Source organism: Mobula hypostoma, chromosome 23 (assembly GCF_963921235.1).
Source record: "Mobula hypostoma chromosome 23, sMobHyp1.1, whole genome shotgun sequence".
NCBI lineage: Eukaryota > Metazoa > Chordata > Chondrichthyes > Myliobatiformes > Myliobatidae > Mobula > Mobula hypostoma.
This window is the reverse complement of record NC_086119.1, coordinates 11,417,594-11,432,391: the sequence shown is the minus strand read 5'-3', so window position 1 is coordinate 11,432,391 and position 14,798 is coordinate 11,417,594. Positions and strand designations below refer to the sequence as shown.

The 14,798-nt window shown below is 45.1% G+C and overlaps 1 protein-coding gene across 13 annotated transcripts in view; it reads left to right on the top strand.

Moving 5' to 3' along the window:
- Window positions 1-14,798, top strand: part of msi2b (musashi RNA-binding protein 2b) — a 650,971-nt gene that overhangs the window by 413,256 nt on the left and 222,917 nt on the right. For all 13 annotated transcript variants that reach the window (XM_063031626.1, XM_063031623.1, XM_063031621.1 and 10 more), the window contains exon 8: window positions 11,276-11,358. In XM_063031626.1, coding sequence (XP_062887696.1) covers window positions 11,276-11,358 — 83 coding nt within the window. The remainder of the gene's footprint in view (window positions 1-11,275; window positions 11,359-14,798) is intronic.

Below are 14,798 nucleotides of genomic sequence, written 5' to 3'. Positions count from 1 at the left end.
ATGTTTTCTTCTTTAACTTTGCTTCTCTCTCAGTCTGTACATCTGCCTTTTTTTCTCTCTCTTTTCTGTCTGTCTCTCTTGTCTATCTCACACATACTGTACACACTCTTTCTGTCTATATTTTTCTCTCTATGTCTCTGTCTCTCCCTCTCTTGCTCTCTCACACACACAATCACATTATTTCTGTCTGTCTGTTTCCCTCAATCTCTGTCTGCCTGGCCTGGTTCTCCCTCCCCCCTCCCCGCTCACCCCTCACCCTTCCCCCTCCCCCTCCCCTCTCCCCCTCTCTCCTTCTCCCTCCCTTACCCCCACCCTCTCCCTTTTTATTGCACTATAAATGACTCCCTCCCACACCAGAGGCTGAACAGGCAGGTAGTGTGACAGGAAAACTGTGTCAATTCTGCCACTTACTTGTTGTGCTAATTAATAAGGGAAAAGGCACATTTAAATTAACTTGCTGCCATTTATATGAAAAAACAGCATATGTGAGGGGGTTGTGAGGAAAATCATTAATACTTTGTCTGGGATTCATTGTCTTCAGGGAAAACAGAACCAATCAGTGTTTTCAAAGGGAAGAGAACAGACAACAGAAAGAATAATTTGTAGGAAAAGCCAGAAAAGGAGATTGATAGGAATCCTGTACCAGATGTTAGCATAGAATCTGTGGGCTGAATGGCTGCCTGTCCCACAACAGTGATGCTCTGATACAAATTGAATACAAAAATCATGAATACACTTGTGTAAGCACTTCTAGCAAAGTGCATGACCATACACTTCCCTACACTATATTCTCAATTTGCCTTAAGTCTTTCTGCAGTCTCCCTGCTTCCTCAATACTACCTGCCCCTTGTATCGTCTGCAAACTTTGCCACAGAGCCATCAATTCCATCATCCAAAGCATTGACATATAACATGAAAAGATGACTCAATACTGACCCTTGCAGAACACCACTAGTCACCAGCAGCAAACCAAAATAGGCTCCCTTTATTCCCACTCTGCCTCCTGCCAGTCAGCCAATCTTCTATTCATGCTAGTATCTTTCCTGTAGTACCACGGGCTCTTGTAAACTGTCTCATGTGGGGCACCTTGTCAAAGGCTTTCTGAAAATCCAAGTAAACAACATCCAGCAGCTCTCCTTCGTCTATCCTGCATGTTATTTCCTCAAAGAATTCCAACAGAATTGCCAGGCAAAAATTCTCCTTAAGGAAACCATGCCAACTTTAGCCTACTCTATCATCTGCTTCAAGTACCCTGAAATTCCTTACTTAATAATAAACCCCAATGCCTTCCCAAACTGAAGTCAGGCTAACTGGCCTATAATTTCCTTTCTTCTGCCTTTGTCCCTTCTTGAAGAGTGGATTGACATTTGCATTTTTTCTGTCTTTTGGAACCATTCCAGAATCCAGTGATTCTTGAAAGATTATTACTAATGCCTCCCTAATCTTTTCAGCTACCACTTTCAAAACCCTGGGTTCAGGTCATCTGGTCCAGGTGACTTACCTATCTTCAGCCTTTTCAGCTTCCCAAGCACCTCCTCCTTAATAATAGCAACTACGTTCTCTACTGTCCCCTGACACTCTTAAATTTATGGTATACTGCTGGTGTCCTCCACAGTGAAGACTGATGCAAAATATTTATTATGAGTTTGTCTGCCATTTCTTTGTCTCCCACCTCTTTGACCTCTTCACTGTCATTTTCCTGCAGTCTGATATCCATTCTCACCTCTCATTGATTCTTTATATATCTGAAAAACCCTGGCCTCTGAACCACTCATTCATCTGCACTACCATCTGATTCCTGCCCTTACCAGCACATGGCACTGGGAGTAATCCAGAGATTACTACCTAGGAGTTTCTGGTCTTCAGCCTCTTCCCTATCACCCTATACTCACTGTACAGGACCTCTGCTCCCTTTTTACCAATGTCACTGTGCACCATGACCTCCAGCTGCTCACCCTCCCTTTTGAGAATCTTCTGCAGATACTCGGAAACAACCGGGACCTTAGAACCTGGGAGGCAACACACCATCATGGCTTCTCCCTCATGGACACAGAATCTGCTGTCCCTCTGCCAATATTTGGTGTGTTTCAACGAAATTCTCCCCTCATTCTTCTAAACTCCAGCTTGTACAGGCCCAGAGCCATCAAACAGTTCTTGTGCATTAACCTTTTCATTCCTGGGATCATTCTCGTAGTCCTTGTCTGAGCCCTCTACCGCACTCTTCATTCTGTTACTCTTACTGCTTTCCACCCTGACCCACTGTAGCTGGTCCCCTGTAGTCTTGCCTCAGTGCATTGCTCCACCATTCCCACCATAGTTAAGGTTACTGCCTTCACAATTTTTCAGGGTGTGTGTGGACTCGGTTAACTCGAGCACCACTTTGTCCCTCTTCCTTCTTATCTTGGCTTGGCGGGGAGGAGCTTTGTGTGGCTGCACGGTGTGAGGAACGCAAGTGAGGTGTGCAGAGGTCTTGCAAGAGGACCGAAAGGCTAGGATTCAGGGGGAGATGCCTGTAGGTCATTCAACCCCTCCTATCTGTTCAGATATTTGCTTTGAACTTTGAACTTTAAACTTTGAAGGCATTTAGTGAATGCACTACTGTCTCCTAACCTACTTCTGTATTGTCTCATTTCAATAACAAAACTTTCTAAACTCAGCTTTAAAGTTAACTGATCAAGTGAAAAATAGACTTTCGTAGAAGTGGGTTTGAAGTTTCCACCATCATCTGTGGGTGGAAAATGTTTCCCATTTCAAAGACTCAGTGTCTCAGTCTAAAACATCAACTGTCCATTTGCCTGACCTGCTAAGTTCCTTCAGCTTTTTTTGGGTTACTCCAGATTCCAGTCTTTCCCGTCTCTCTATAAAAGCAGCACTTCACCTGTGAATCTACTGGGGTCATCTGTTGTGTCTGGTGTTCTCAATGTGGACTCCCCTACATAGGTGAGACCCGTTGTAAATTGGGGGAACTTCAAAAACCCAATTTCCCGCTGGCCAAACATTTTAATTCTGATTCCCATTCCCATTCCGACATCTAGGTCTATCACCTCCTCTTGTGCCGAGATGAGGCCACCCTCAGGGTGGAGGAGCAACACTTTATATTCCATCTAGATAGCCTCTAACCTGATGGTATGAATATCAATTTCTCTTCCCGGTAAAAAAAAATTCCTTCCCCCTCCTCTCTTCTATTCCTCACTCTAGCCTCTTGCCTCTTCTCACCTGCCTGTCACCTCACCCTTCTTCCTTCTTCCATTTTTTCTATAGTCCACTTTCCTCTTCTATCAGATTCCTACTTCTCTGGCCCTTTATCTTTCCCACCCACCTGGCTTCACCTTCTAACTGTTCTCCCTCCATACACCCCCTACCTTTTTACTTCTAGTGTCATCCCCCTTCCTCTCCAGTCCTGAAGAGAGGTCTCGGTCCAAAACATCGACTATTTACTCATTTCCATAGAACGTAACGGCACAGTACAAACCATTCTGTTCACAAAGTTGTGCCGACATTTTAACCTACTCCAAGGTCAATCTAATCTTTCCCTTTCTATTTTTCGGTCATGTGCCAATCTAAGAATTTGTTAAAAGCCCCTAATGCTGCAAAAAAAAAACATACCTCTGGCATCCTACATTCAACATTCTGTTTTCCTTTTCACTGTCTTGATGAACCTGTGTATGGAATCAGCTGTCTCGAGCCCACACAAACAAATGTTTCTCGCTGTATCTTGGTGCTGTGACAGTAATAAACCAAGACTGATTCCAATTCCAATTTGATTGTTAGATGAAGAGATTGCGGACGTCTCTGGGGTGAAGGGACAAGCAGAAAGCGATGGGCGCATTGTAAAGTGAAGCTGAGATGATGACATTAAGATGCCAGTCGAGGGGTTAAATTCCCATGGCTACCTCTCTGTCTAAATTGTTGTGAAAAGCATGTGACGGTGTTAATCATGTTTGCTGCAGGCATGCAAATCAGCCGTTGTAGCCAAGGCACCTTGGTGTTGGTGTCTGTCCAGTTACAGCTCAGGAACAGCTCAGCTGTCTGCTCGCATTGGCCTCAAATGCTCCGCGGCAGATGGTGCCCTGTCTGTCTTGTTGCCACCAAGCTGTAAATTAGACCGTTGTGAATCCTTCGCAGGATGGTGAGGCTGACGGAGTGCACGCCGGCTTCTCGTGAGGCTGTAGAACACTGTGCTCTCACGGCGGAGGTGGTGGGGCAGGCACACACCCTGGTATACAAGCCTCGAGAGTTCTTGATGCGAAGCTCTAGTTCTGACTGGCTTCGCTCCATCTACTATGCCAGCCGGGATCTCCCAGTGACCAACCATTTCAATTCTACTCTCATTCCCACACCAACTTGTGTGTCCATGGCCTCCTCTACTGCCAGGTTACGGGCAAACTCCAACCTGCAGCATGAACACCAAATTCCCAAACTTCTAGTAACCATTCTCCCCGTTCCTTTTCCCCAATTTTTTTCACTCTCTCCTCATCCTATCTTTCCTTTTCTCACCCTGTCCATCTGCTCATCACCCACTCCCCACCTGTTATTCCACGCTCCACTGTCCTATCAGATTCCATCATCTTCAACCTTTTGTCACTTCCACCTATCACCTCCCAGCTTCTGACGTCATTCCCTTCCTACATCTCCTGGATCCACTTATCACCTTCTGGCTCTTGCTCCGTACCTTCCCTCCACTTCTCTATTCTTGCTATCTCACCGGTCCTGATGAAGACTCTCGACCTGAGACGTTGACTGCACACTTCCCTTCATAGATGCTGCCTGAAATGCCAAGTTCCTCCAGTGAATTGTGTGGTGTTTCCCCTACTCTGCATCTGTTTCTATCACCCAGGGACAAGCGGAAAGGATGGTTTGGGGAAAGCGAATGGATGTGAGAAGATGTGCTGAGCTTTTTTTTTTGATTTTTGCACCATTCTCTATAAACTCTAGAGACTGTTGTGTATGAAAATTCCAGCAGCTTCTGAGATACTCAAACCACCCTGTCTGGCGCCAACAATCATTCCACAGTCAAAGTCACTAAGATCACATTCCTTCCCCATTCTGATGTATAGTCTGAACAATTATTGAACCTCTTGACCATGTCTGCATGCTTTTATGCACTGAGTTGCTGCCACATGATTGGCTGATTAGATATTTGTATTAATGAGCAGGTGTACCTAATAAAGTGGCAACTGAGTTTATGATTGCTAAGGGCTCAGAAGGGAAGCTATTTGGCTCATCAAGTCTATTCTGGTTCCTGTTCCTTTCCCTGTAGCTCTGCAAATTATTTTCCCTCCAGCTTTGAAAGCCCTGATTTGATTCTGTTTCCAAGATCTCGGGGTTTAGAGGATAATTTTCCACTGGATTTCTCCGGCCATACGCAGGGCTGGCACTCTCTGGCCTTCTCCCTCTGGGCTGGCTCAGCTTCTGGAAAGGAATTATGATCACAGCTGATACCAACCATCCTGCCCAGGTTAGCTGACTGCATTTGTTTTTCCTTCTGATTTATTCCTTCAGTTCCCCTCCTGCGAGGAACATTCTTTGCTGCTTCTCACGGTGCCCTCCTTTCCTGTCCCCGCGTGGAGCTCAGCGTCTGAACCGGAGCCAACTCGAAGCTGGCGATCCCCATCACGGTTTTCTGAACCTAACTACACGGATGTGCAACACTCACTGGTGCCTGTCTCAATATGGATTAACGCTTCCTGATACAGGGCCCAGATGGCCACTGCATCCCAACTGTCCCATCCACTTAGCATTATGACGGGCCGGCTGCTAGATTCTGTCTCCAGTTCACTCATGAGCTCTTGTTCTACTCAGCAGGATCCTTTTTGAAGTTGGGGGGTGGGGGGGGAGTGTCTCACGAGATCCCCTTCACAGGCAAGGACTGTGCTTAAGAGTAAAGTGGGTCTGATCAGCAGCTGCTACCTTGTGTTCATAATCACTAGCTGCTGGTGTGTGTGCATGCGTGTCTGTCACCCGGAGGAAACCCACGGGGAGAATGTGCAACTCCTTACAGACAGAGGAGGTCGCTGACGCAGAAGTAGTGTTGCGCTGACGGCTAACACCAGCAAATACCGGCTGTAAATACTCTCCTGCTGCAACAAAACACATGCTTTTGGGTTGAAGGATGTGGATGAGGTAACAGGGACTGGAATAACATGTTGATCTGGTATTTCCTCTTTACCATAATCTCTTAAAAATAGACAAGCCTTCACATTCACTGTTCCCTCACAGTCACTTGCTTCCTCTCTGATGCATTATTGCATTATCTGCACTTTTATGCATGCCTAGTCGAGTTGGGTGCTGCATCAGACACAATCTCTCCTCCCACTTAGTCATGCATGCAGTAATGTCTCCGTCTGTTGTTTCTCTGTGCTGACGCTCCCTGGGTCAGACACACGCTGTAATCTCACTGAGCATTTTGCCAGGATTTGCCCTGTTGTCTGTAAACCACAATAATCTGTGTGAAAATGTTTCTACCACCATCCCTAGTTTAATCCTCTATTGGTTCAGTGATGATTGCTTCTTAAATCCAACAGAAACCCACTGAGGTATCTTTTCCCAGAGAGATCCGATCAGATCAGATACTTCAGTGTTGGTTTCTTGTGGTTTTGACTGGGTTAGGGTTAGTAAATTGTGCACATGCTACGTATGTTAGGCACCAAATGCGTGGCTACGCTTGTGGGCTGCCCCCAGCACATTCTCGAATTGTGTTGGTCATTTATGGAAGCAATGCATTTCACTGTACGTTTCAATGTTTGGATGTATGTAGTGCCTATAAAAAGTATTTCCCTCCCCCCCCCCGATAAATGTTTTATCATTTTACAACATTATTGAATTACACTGGATTTAATTTGGCTTTTTTTGACACTGATCAACAGAAAAGACTCTTTTATGTCAAAGTGAAAACAGATCTCTACAAAGTGATCTAAGTTAACTACACTAAATTAAAACATGAAAACTTCCGGGGGGGGATGAACATTTTTTATAGGCACTGTATGTTCACTGGTTCCTTTTAATATCAGAGAATGCATACAATATACAGCCTGAAATTCTTGCACTCCGCAAACATCCATAAAACAGAAGAAAACCCAAAAGAATGTATGGCAGAGAAACATTAGAACACAAAGCCCCCCCCCCTCACTTTTCCCACACACAAACAGCAATAAAGCATCAACTCTGCCTCCTCCCATCCAGCAAGAAGCATCAGGTGCACCACCCAGCAAGTTAGCAATAGCAAAGCACTCGAATAGACTAGGATTAGCCTTACCTTTATTTGTCACATGTACAGTACGTTGGCTCCTGGTGCCAAACTGTATGTTCTTTTGGATTCATCAGCTGCGTGGGCAACAGCTTGCTCTCCATATTGTACTGCCCTGGCTTGTATAGGCAGCCAAGATGCAACATCCGTGGTCGACCCCAGTCGACAGGACTATGACTACCCGAAGCATCGAGCAAATTGCATTGTTTGCATCGAATCAAATCAAATCAGCAAGGGTTGTGCTGAGCAGACCGCAAGTGTCGTTTTGCTGCCTGCGGCAATGTAGCATGCTTACAACTCACTGACCCTGACCCGTACGTCTTTGGAATGTGGGAGGAAACTGCAGTACCGGGAGGAAAGCCACACGGAGCTGAGTTGGGCGGGGAAGCACATTAAATATTGTGTTAGCATGTCACCCCAGGGAACCACAGGAGAGGCGACAGTGATATCAGTTCTAAAAATGTAAACTAGTACTACTTAGTGCGTTGTCCTTGGATGAAAAGGCTTTGGGTTGTCTATTCTTGTGTGTTTTTCATTATGAATAAAATTTGTTTTGATGAAAGAAAATTGGAACTTGAAGCTACAATGAAGAAAGCCACTACACACCCTTGGTTCAGCTATCAGAGCTGGAATTGTTAAATTCAGGGATATAAACCCCTGAGACGGAGGGGCATTGCTGTCAGAGGCTGAGGGGGTGGGGGGGGTTACAGAAGTAGGCAGGGTCGATAACAGGGTGTCTGAAAACCAGTAAGCAAATTCTAATATGGTACTTCATGGGCATAAACACAGATTCATTGTGATCATAATTTCACCCCAGTGTCATGACTCACTCCTCTCAGCCATAAAGGAGATTTTGTGAGGGTACAACATACTCACAGTCCACTAAGCAGATTTATTTTCAATAATGTTCTGTTGATAACAACACATTTTAAAACATAACCTAAGAGGTTAATCTCCGTTCTGTCTTTTGCAAGCTGTAATGCGCCCTAAGTGTGTGCAGTTATAATTAAATCTAATTATGCAGTGTGTGGAAAATGCTGTGTAAAACTGCTAGGTTTAACTCGTCTGTTGAGCACTTAGTGAAGCTTAACTATGGAGCTGGTGATGCGTCAGGAGTGAGAGCACGGACTTGCGCCTGGTGTTGCCGGGATCCAAGAGCTTCAGCGGACTCTCGTTTGGCAGCAGGCGGATTGCCCAGTCTGGACCACACCAGCTGTGCTTTAAAGGGGCCACGTCCCCTTTTGTCAGCCTGCCCAGACGTTCCTTCCCAGTGAAATCTCAGGACGTGGGCTTAATTTCCTGTTTGCCATTTTTAGCTGACAGGATAATGTGCTCTCATTAAATTTCTGTCTGTACTCTTTTAATGTGTTTGTAACCCACTTAAAATAAACCTGATGCTGGGGCGGTGTTAATTCAGAACAGGCTGAGGTTAGTCCCACTCTTGCCCTGTGAGGCAGTAGAGATGGAATAACCTAGTGGTGGAGCAAGACTTTGAGAGCCCAAAGTGGTCAGAACTTGGTTATTGACTATGAGAGAAATGTCCCACTCAACCCAGTGTCTGTTACCAGTAAGTAACGTCCATTAAAGCAAGACCAGATTCAGATTAGTTTTATTTATCACGTGTACATCGAAACACACAGTAAAATGCATTGTTTGCATCAATGACCAACATAGTCCAAGGACTGTGCTGGGAACCGCCCACAACGTAACCTGCCCAAGATTTACCCTAATCCAGGTTCTTAATTAGTCAGGGCAGGAAGGGATTTGGGAAGAAGGCAGGAGATTGGGGCTGAGTGGGAAATGGATCAGACACGATGACATGACAGTGCAAGCTCGATGGGCCAAATGGCCTGATTCTGCTCTTATATCTTCTGGTCTTATGGAAACTAGCGAACCCAGAGGAAGCCCATGGGAGAACTTACCAACTGCTTACAGACAGCAGTGGGCATTGAACCCAGATCTCACAGCTGGTGCTATAAAGCATAATGCCAGCCATTGTGCTGCACTGAGATGAGCAAACACAGTCTATAATTCAAGAGTCGACGAAAAAAATGGGTGTAATAACCAGTCTAATCTATCTAATGAGTGTTTTGGTATTACTGATGTGCGTGAGTCTTTGCCAGGGAGAGGAGTCCTCTGTGTATGTTGAGTGTCCACATTACAGTGTATGTTAGGGATGTAGAGATGGGCTGGGGCCCTACAACACCACACACAACAGTCTAATTTTACAGGAAAGTCTATTTACTCAATAGATAGAGCCTACTTACTTCACATAAATGCATCAAACAGTCTGCAGAGTCTATTTGAAAAGATTTTCAATAAAGGCTACAGCTAACTGAGACAGGGTAGTTGTTCCCCAGGGTGGTTTTTCCTGCAAACATGATGGTGGGAAGTCACACACAATATTAATCGGTGTTGAAATCAACCTTGGATGTTCGCGTCAGAAGTCACAATTATTGAACAAAGAGATCCCAGTGTTAGAATAAACCATCGGCCATTTGGGACTGAGATGAGGAGAAGCTTCTTCCCTCAGGCTGTTGAGTTTCAGGAATTTTCCAACCCAACACAGTCATTCAGGGATCAACAGTTTTCCAGATATCAAAGGAGTTAAAGGCAGGAAAATTTTGCAGGAGTAGGATGTTCACAATGATTGTATTGGATAGTAGGGCAGGTTTGAGGGGCTGAATGGCCCATTGCTGCTGTCTCTTCTGTTCTATCAGTCAATCACTGTCGCCTGATCTCCAGGAACGACTAACCAAGAAGCTAGGCAATCATCTCCATGCTTTGCAAGCACAGTGGCCTTAACTTTGCAGATGCCACAAAGAATGGTAGAATTGAGGATAGTGTAGAAGGTTGTCCTAGGTTACGATTGGACTAGGTAGGATGTAGAGCTGAGCTGAGAAGTAGCAGATGGAGGTCAGTTCAGAGAAGTGTGAAATATTACACTTTGGAAGGTCGAACTTGAAGGCAGAGTACAAGGTTAGTGGCAGGATTCTTAGGAGTGTGGAGGAACAGAGAGATTTCGGGGTCCAAGAGAATAGATCCCTCAAAGCTGCTGTGCGGGTTGATAGGGCGGTTAGGAACGTATGGTGTGTTGGCCTTCATTAGTCAGGAGATTAGTCAAGAGCCATGAGGTAATATTGCAGCTCTATAAAGCTGAATTTTGACCACACTGGGAATGTTGTGTTCAGTTCTGGTCACCTCATTATATGAAAGAAGTGGAAGTTTTAGAGCAGGTGCAGAGGAGATTTGCCAGAATGGTGCCTGTGTAGAGAACATGCATTATGAGGAAAAGTTGAGTGAGCTAGGGCTTTTCTCTTTGAAGCAAAGGAAGATGAGAGGTAACTTAATAAAGGCGTATTCTAAGAAGCATAGATAGTGACAGACAGTGCCTTTTTCCCATAGTGGTAATGATTAATATCAGAGGACATCCCTTTTAAGGTGAGTGGAGGAAAGTTTAAGAGGTGCATATTTTACACGCTGATTGCCAATCCAATACCAGTCTGTGTGTCTCACCTACCTCTGACTGACTTCTGCCAGGAGTGCTGGTCGAGGTTGAAACATTGGGGACATTTAAGAGATTTAGATAGGCATATGGATGAAAGAAAATTGGAGGGAAGGGTTAGATTGATCATGCAGTGGTTTAAAAGGTTGTGGGCCAAAAGGCCTGTACTGTGCTCCACTGTTCTGCATTCTGTGTTCCATGTTTAACTGTATGCTTCTGTGTGTGAAAATTGCCCGAACAGGAAGCCCACAGGGGCTAGAGCACGAAAAAAGATAGACAAGCCAATTACTTCATGATGAGTGAGCACACCCGGGCAATTGTTGTCCACTGGCTGTGTATTCTTAACCTTCATTATATGTTAATAGTCCTTGGGAGACTAATTAGTGCCTGTGAGTAGCTGGAGATTAGTGGCTGGGTGCAGGAAATACCTGCCTGATCCCCAGTCCCAAGTGAGGCCAACAACCTGGGTGGTCCTCGTTAGCCAGCGGCAGCTAACATTCCTCTCCCTTCTGTTTCCCTCTCAGGATTTGGCTTTGTCACTTTTGAAAATGAAGAAGTTGTTGAAAAAGTCTGTGAAATCCATTTCCACGAAATCAATAACAAAATGGTAAGTTTCCTTATCTAATAAATCCATTTTAATTTTTAATAAATTTATTTAATGAATCCTTTTCTTCCCTACTCCCCCTCTCTCATGCCTGCTGAGGGCTGTTGCAAAGGCGTTGTGCGGAATATCCAGAAGGAGGCTCTTGGTGTGGGCTGGGTGTTTCACACTCACATTTATACACACACACACACACACACACACACACAGAGTCAGCACACACCAAAGTACGTGCACATTAAAATACCTAAAGGCAATTCAATATGCACATAGAACCTACTTACTAACCATTACACCATGGGCGTTCAGGGCTTCCTTCATCATGTCAGTAGCTTCCTCTCTGTTTTCACTACCGTCAGTCATGCAAATCTCGGGTGGAGACTCAAGATTACCATCGCACATGGATGTAGAAGGATTCTTCATTGCTGTTTCCGTAACAATTTTGTTTTACTAGTCAGAGTTGTTAGCTCTGAGCTGACCCCCCGACCCTGAAGGACCAGTCTTAGTCTGGCCTCTACCCTTTGACCTGTTTGGCATGGGTGACCCTACCAAGAGCCAAAGCATAAAGCCCTGACTCCAGCCAACACAGCTCTCCGGGTCATTGAGGCACACGAGCCTCCAAACCACGACAAGGATGTGGTCCTCTTGGAGGATACGTATAGAAGTATGTGTAAAAATACTTTTACAGACACAAATATAAATAAGCATGCACTTTAAAAAATCTCACAGGCGCTTAAATGTAGACAAACAACATGTGGCAAGGAAGAGAAACACGTTGAAGAGGTGGTGAGAATTTAAGCAAAGGGATGATATGTTAGAAGCTTACAATGGGAACATAAGTGGGAAATACGGATACGGATTAAATATAGGAAAGTGGGACTAGCTCGGGTAAGCACCTTTGACAGTACGGATGAGTTAGTCTGAAGGTCCATGCTGAATAACTCTGTTCTAACACCCTGTTATTATCCACCTGCTTTTGAATCATCAAGAGTATTTGAAACGCAGGGCTAAGGTGAAATCACTGAACTCCAAATACCCCATTTATGAAATAGTTTTCAGTACTCTCCGGATTACAGCTCCTGATCTCCACTTTTAAACTTAAGTGGGCGTGCGATCCTGTGAAATTGTGTCCCAGCTCTATTTTTGCTCCATCATTTAGTGATGAACTGTGACCCTTTGTACAGTTCATACATTGGGCCTGCTGCTGTGTGGGCTGACAGATCAGAGGTGTCCAGAACACAGCACAAATTACTACCAATTAATCGGGGGGGGTGGCGGTGGGGTTATGAGGAGTGAATACTACTGGGTTTAGAATGTAGAACAGTACAACTTAGAGGCATTGAGTCATGAATGCTACAACACAGAAAAATGCCTTTCAGCCCATCTAGTCTATGCCAAACTATTATGCTACCTAGTTCCTGACCTGCACCCAAGTCACAGCCCCCCATACCCCTCCAAGGACCTCCAGCCCACAATGAAATGCTAGTGTCACCTCATTCCTTCTATCCCTTAATTCTCTGCATATTCCCGAGCCTGTCTATGAACCTCTTAAACACCTTTATCATATCTGCTTTCATTACCACCCCTGAGAGCACATTCCCGGCTTCCACCACTCCCTGTGTCAAGAAAAGAAATTGCGTGTCTCCTTTGAACTTGTCCCCGGCTACATAAAGTACATGTTGTCTAGTACGCCTTTTTTTACGTCATGGACCGCTACCATTAACCGAGTGGTCCGTGGATCCCAGGTTGAGAACCTCTGGTCGAGTATTGGACTGAAATGCTGTCCACCCCCTCATGTAGAGCTCGTGGTACCATTTAGAGGGTTAGGGGAGTTATCCCAAGTGCTCTGGGTTCTTCACCAACGCTGGTGAACATTTTGAGTTTGGGAAATCTGTAATAGAAAGGGAGGTTTTCCTTGTGGAGCACATCCTTTCCCCAACATTCATGTCAAACCTGCAGAATCGTTCATCATCCTGAACATTCAGAGAAATAAATGTTGAAGAGAGGCCAGAGAAAAGAAATCTGATTTAACTTGTTCAGGGAGACACAAGAGACTGCAGACGCTGGAATCTGGAGCAACGCCAGGCTCCTCCAGCTTTTTATGTGTTAACTTGCTAGGGTTCCTGCTAAATCCAGCGAGGAAATTTGGGATTTGTTGCAGAGGGAGCTGAGAATTTGCAACAGTGTGCAAATTCTCAGTGTTGAGGAAAATAGAGCAAAGCTTTCAGGGGAATCCAGGCGGTAGGATAAAGATAAAGATTGGCTTTATTTGTAGGATGTACATTGAAACAGCGAAACATGCAGTGAAATGTGCCTGCATCAACGACCAACGCAGTCCGAATATGTGCTGGGGCAGCCCGCAAGTGTTACTGTGCTCCCAGTGTCAGCACAGCCTGCCCACAGCTTACTGAACCTAGTATGCACGTCTTTCGGAAAGTGGGAGGAAACTGGGGCACTCGGAGGAAGCAGATACGGTCGTGGGGTGAATGTACAAGCTCCTTACTGATAGCGGCAGGAACTGAACCCCAATCGAGATCGCTGGCACTGTTAAAGTGTTATGCTAACCACTACCATGTGAAAGCTCCCGGGTACATCCTGGAATAAAGATCAAACAGTTGTGGTACCACCTGAGCAGATATTAAGACAGGTGGCAGACACTTGGTCCAGAAAAAATAATTTTTGAAGTGTTTCTCAGAGAACAGGCGGGGAAGGATTTCTTATTCCACAACGGGCCTCTGTCACCCACTATAAGCTGGTTGTACCCCCAACAGTGATGCAAAATCCCTCCGTTTTGTTCAAACGCCTTGCACCTTTGCTTGAAGTTCCACAGACCAGGTGTAGACTAGAGGTACCAGATTTGGCCCAGGGAGTAAAGGATGTAGAGGAGGGAACATAGAATTGTCACTGATTAACTTGCATCCGCAACCTGCCCCAGAAACATGCTTGGATTTCACAAGGAAGGCGGTGTGGAACAGGAAGATTGTTGTGGGAGTCTATTTTGCCAGGTCAGTGGGCTGAATTATGTGAGCATTTACTCTGTGGATTTTAGCACAATGGTTTAGAAAGCTGCTGTGAATCATGTTACATATCAAACACATGATAATGAGCTTCCAAGAGCACGGCTGACGGGTGTAGTGTGGAAACTACCTGCTGCACTCACAGTTGCTTCACCCTCGCCAATAATGTACTGCAGGGAGCCGCAGGCTGAGTTTTTTTTTATAATTGCCTCATTGAATTTTAATTTTAACTTGCAATTAAGAAAAAAAATCACATCAAATGATGTTCCCCTTTAAAAACCATATGGTCACATCCCTTCTGACTAATGTTTCAGAGATTAAGCTTCTATTTCTATTACCTACAGCACTCAGCAGAGGCCACAGGCTTGGCAGAGGCTAGGCCCAAGGGCTGCAATGCTAACTGCAGGCCTTCAGTAAGCCTTGTAGATC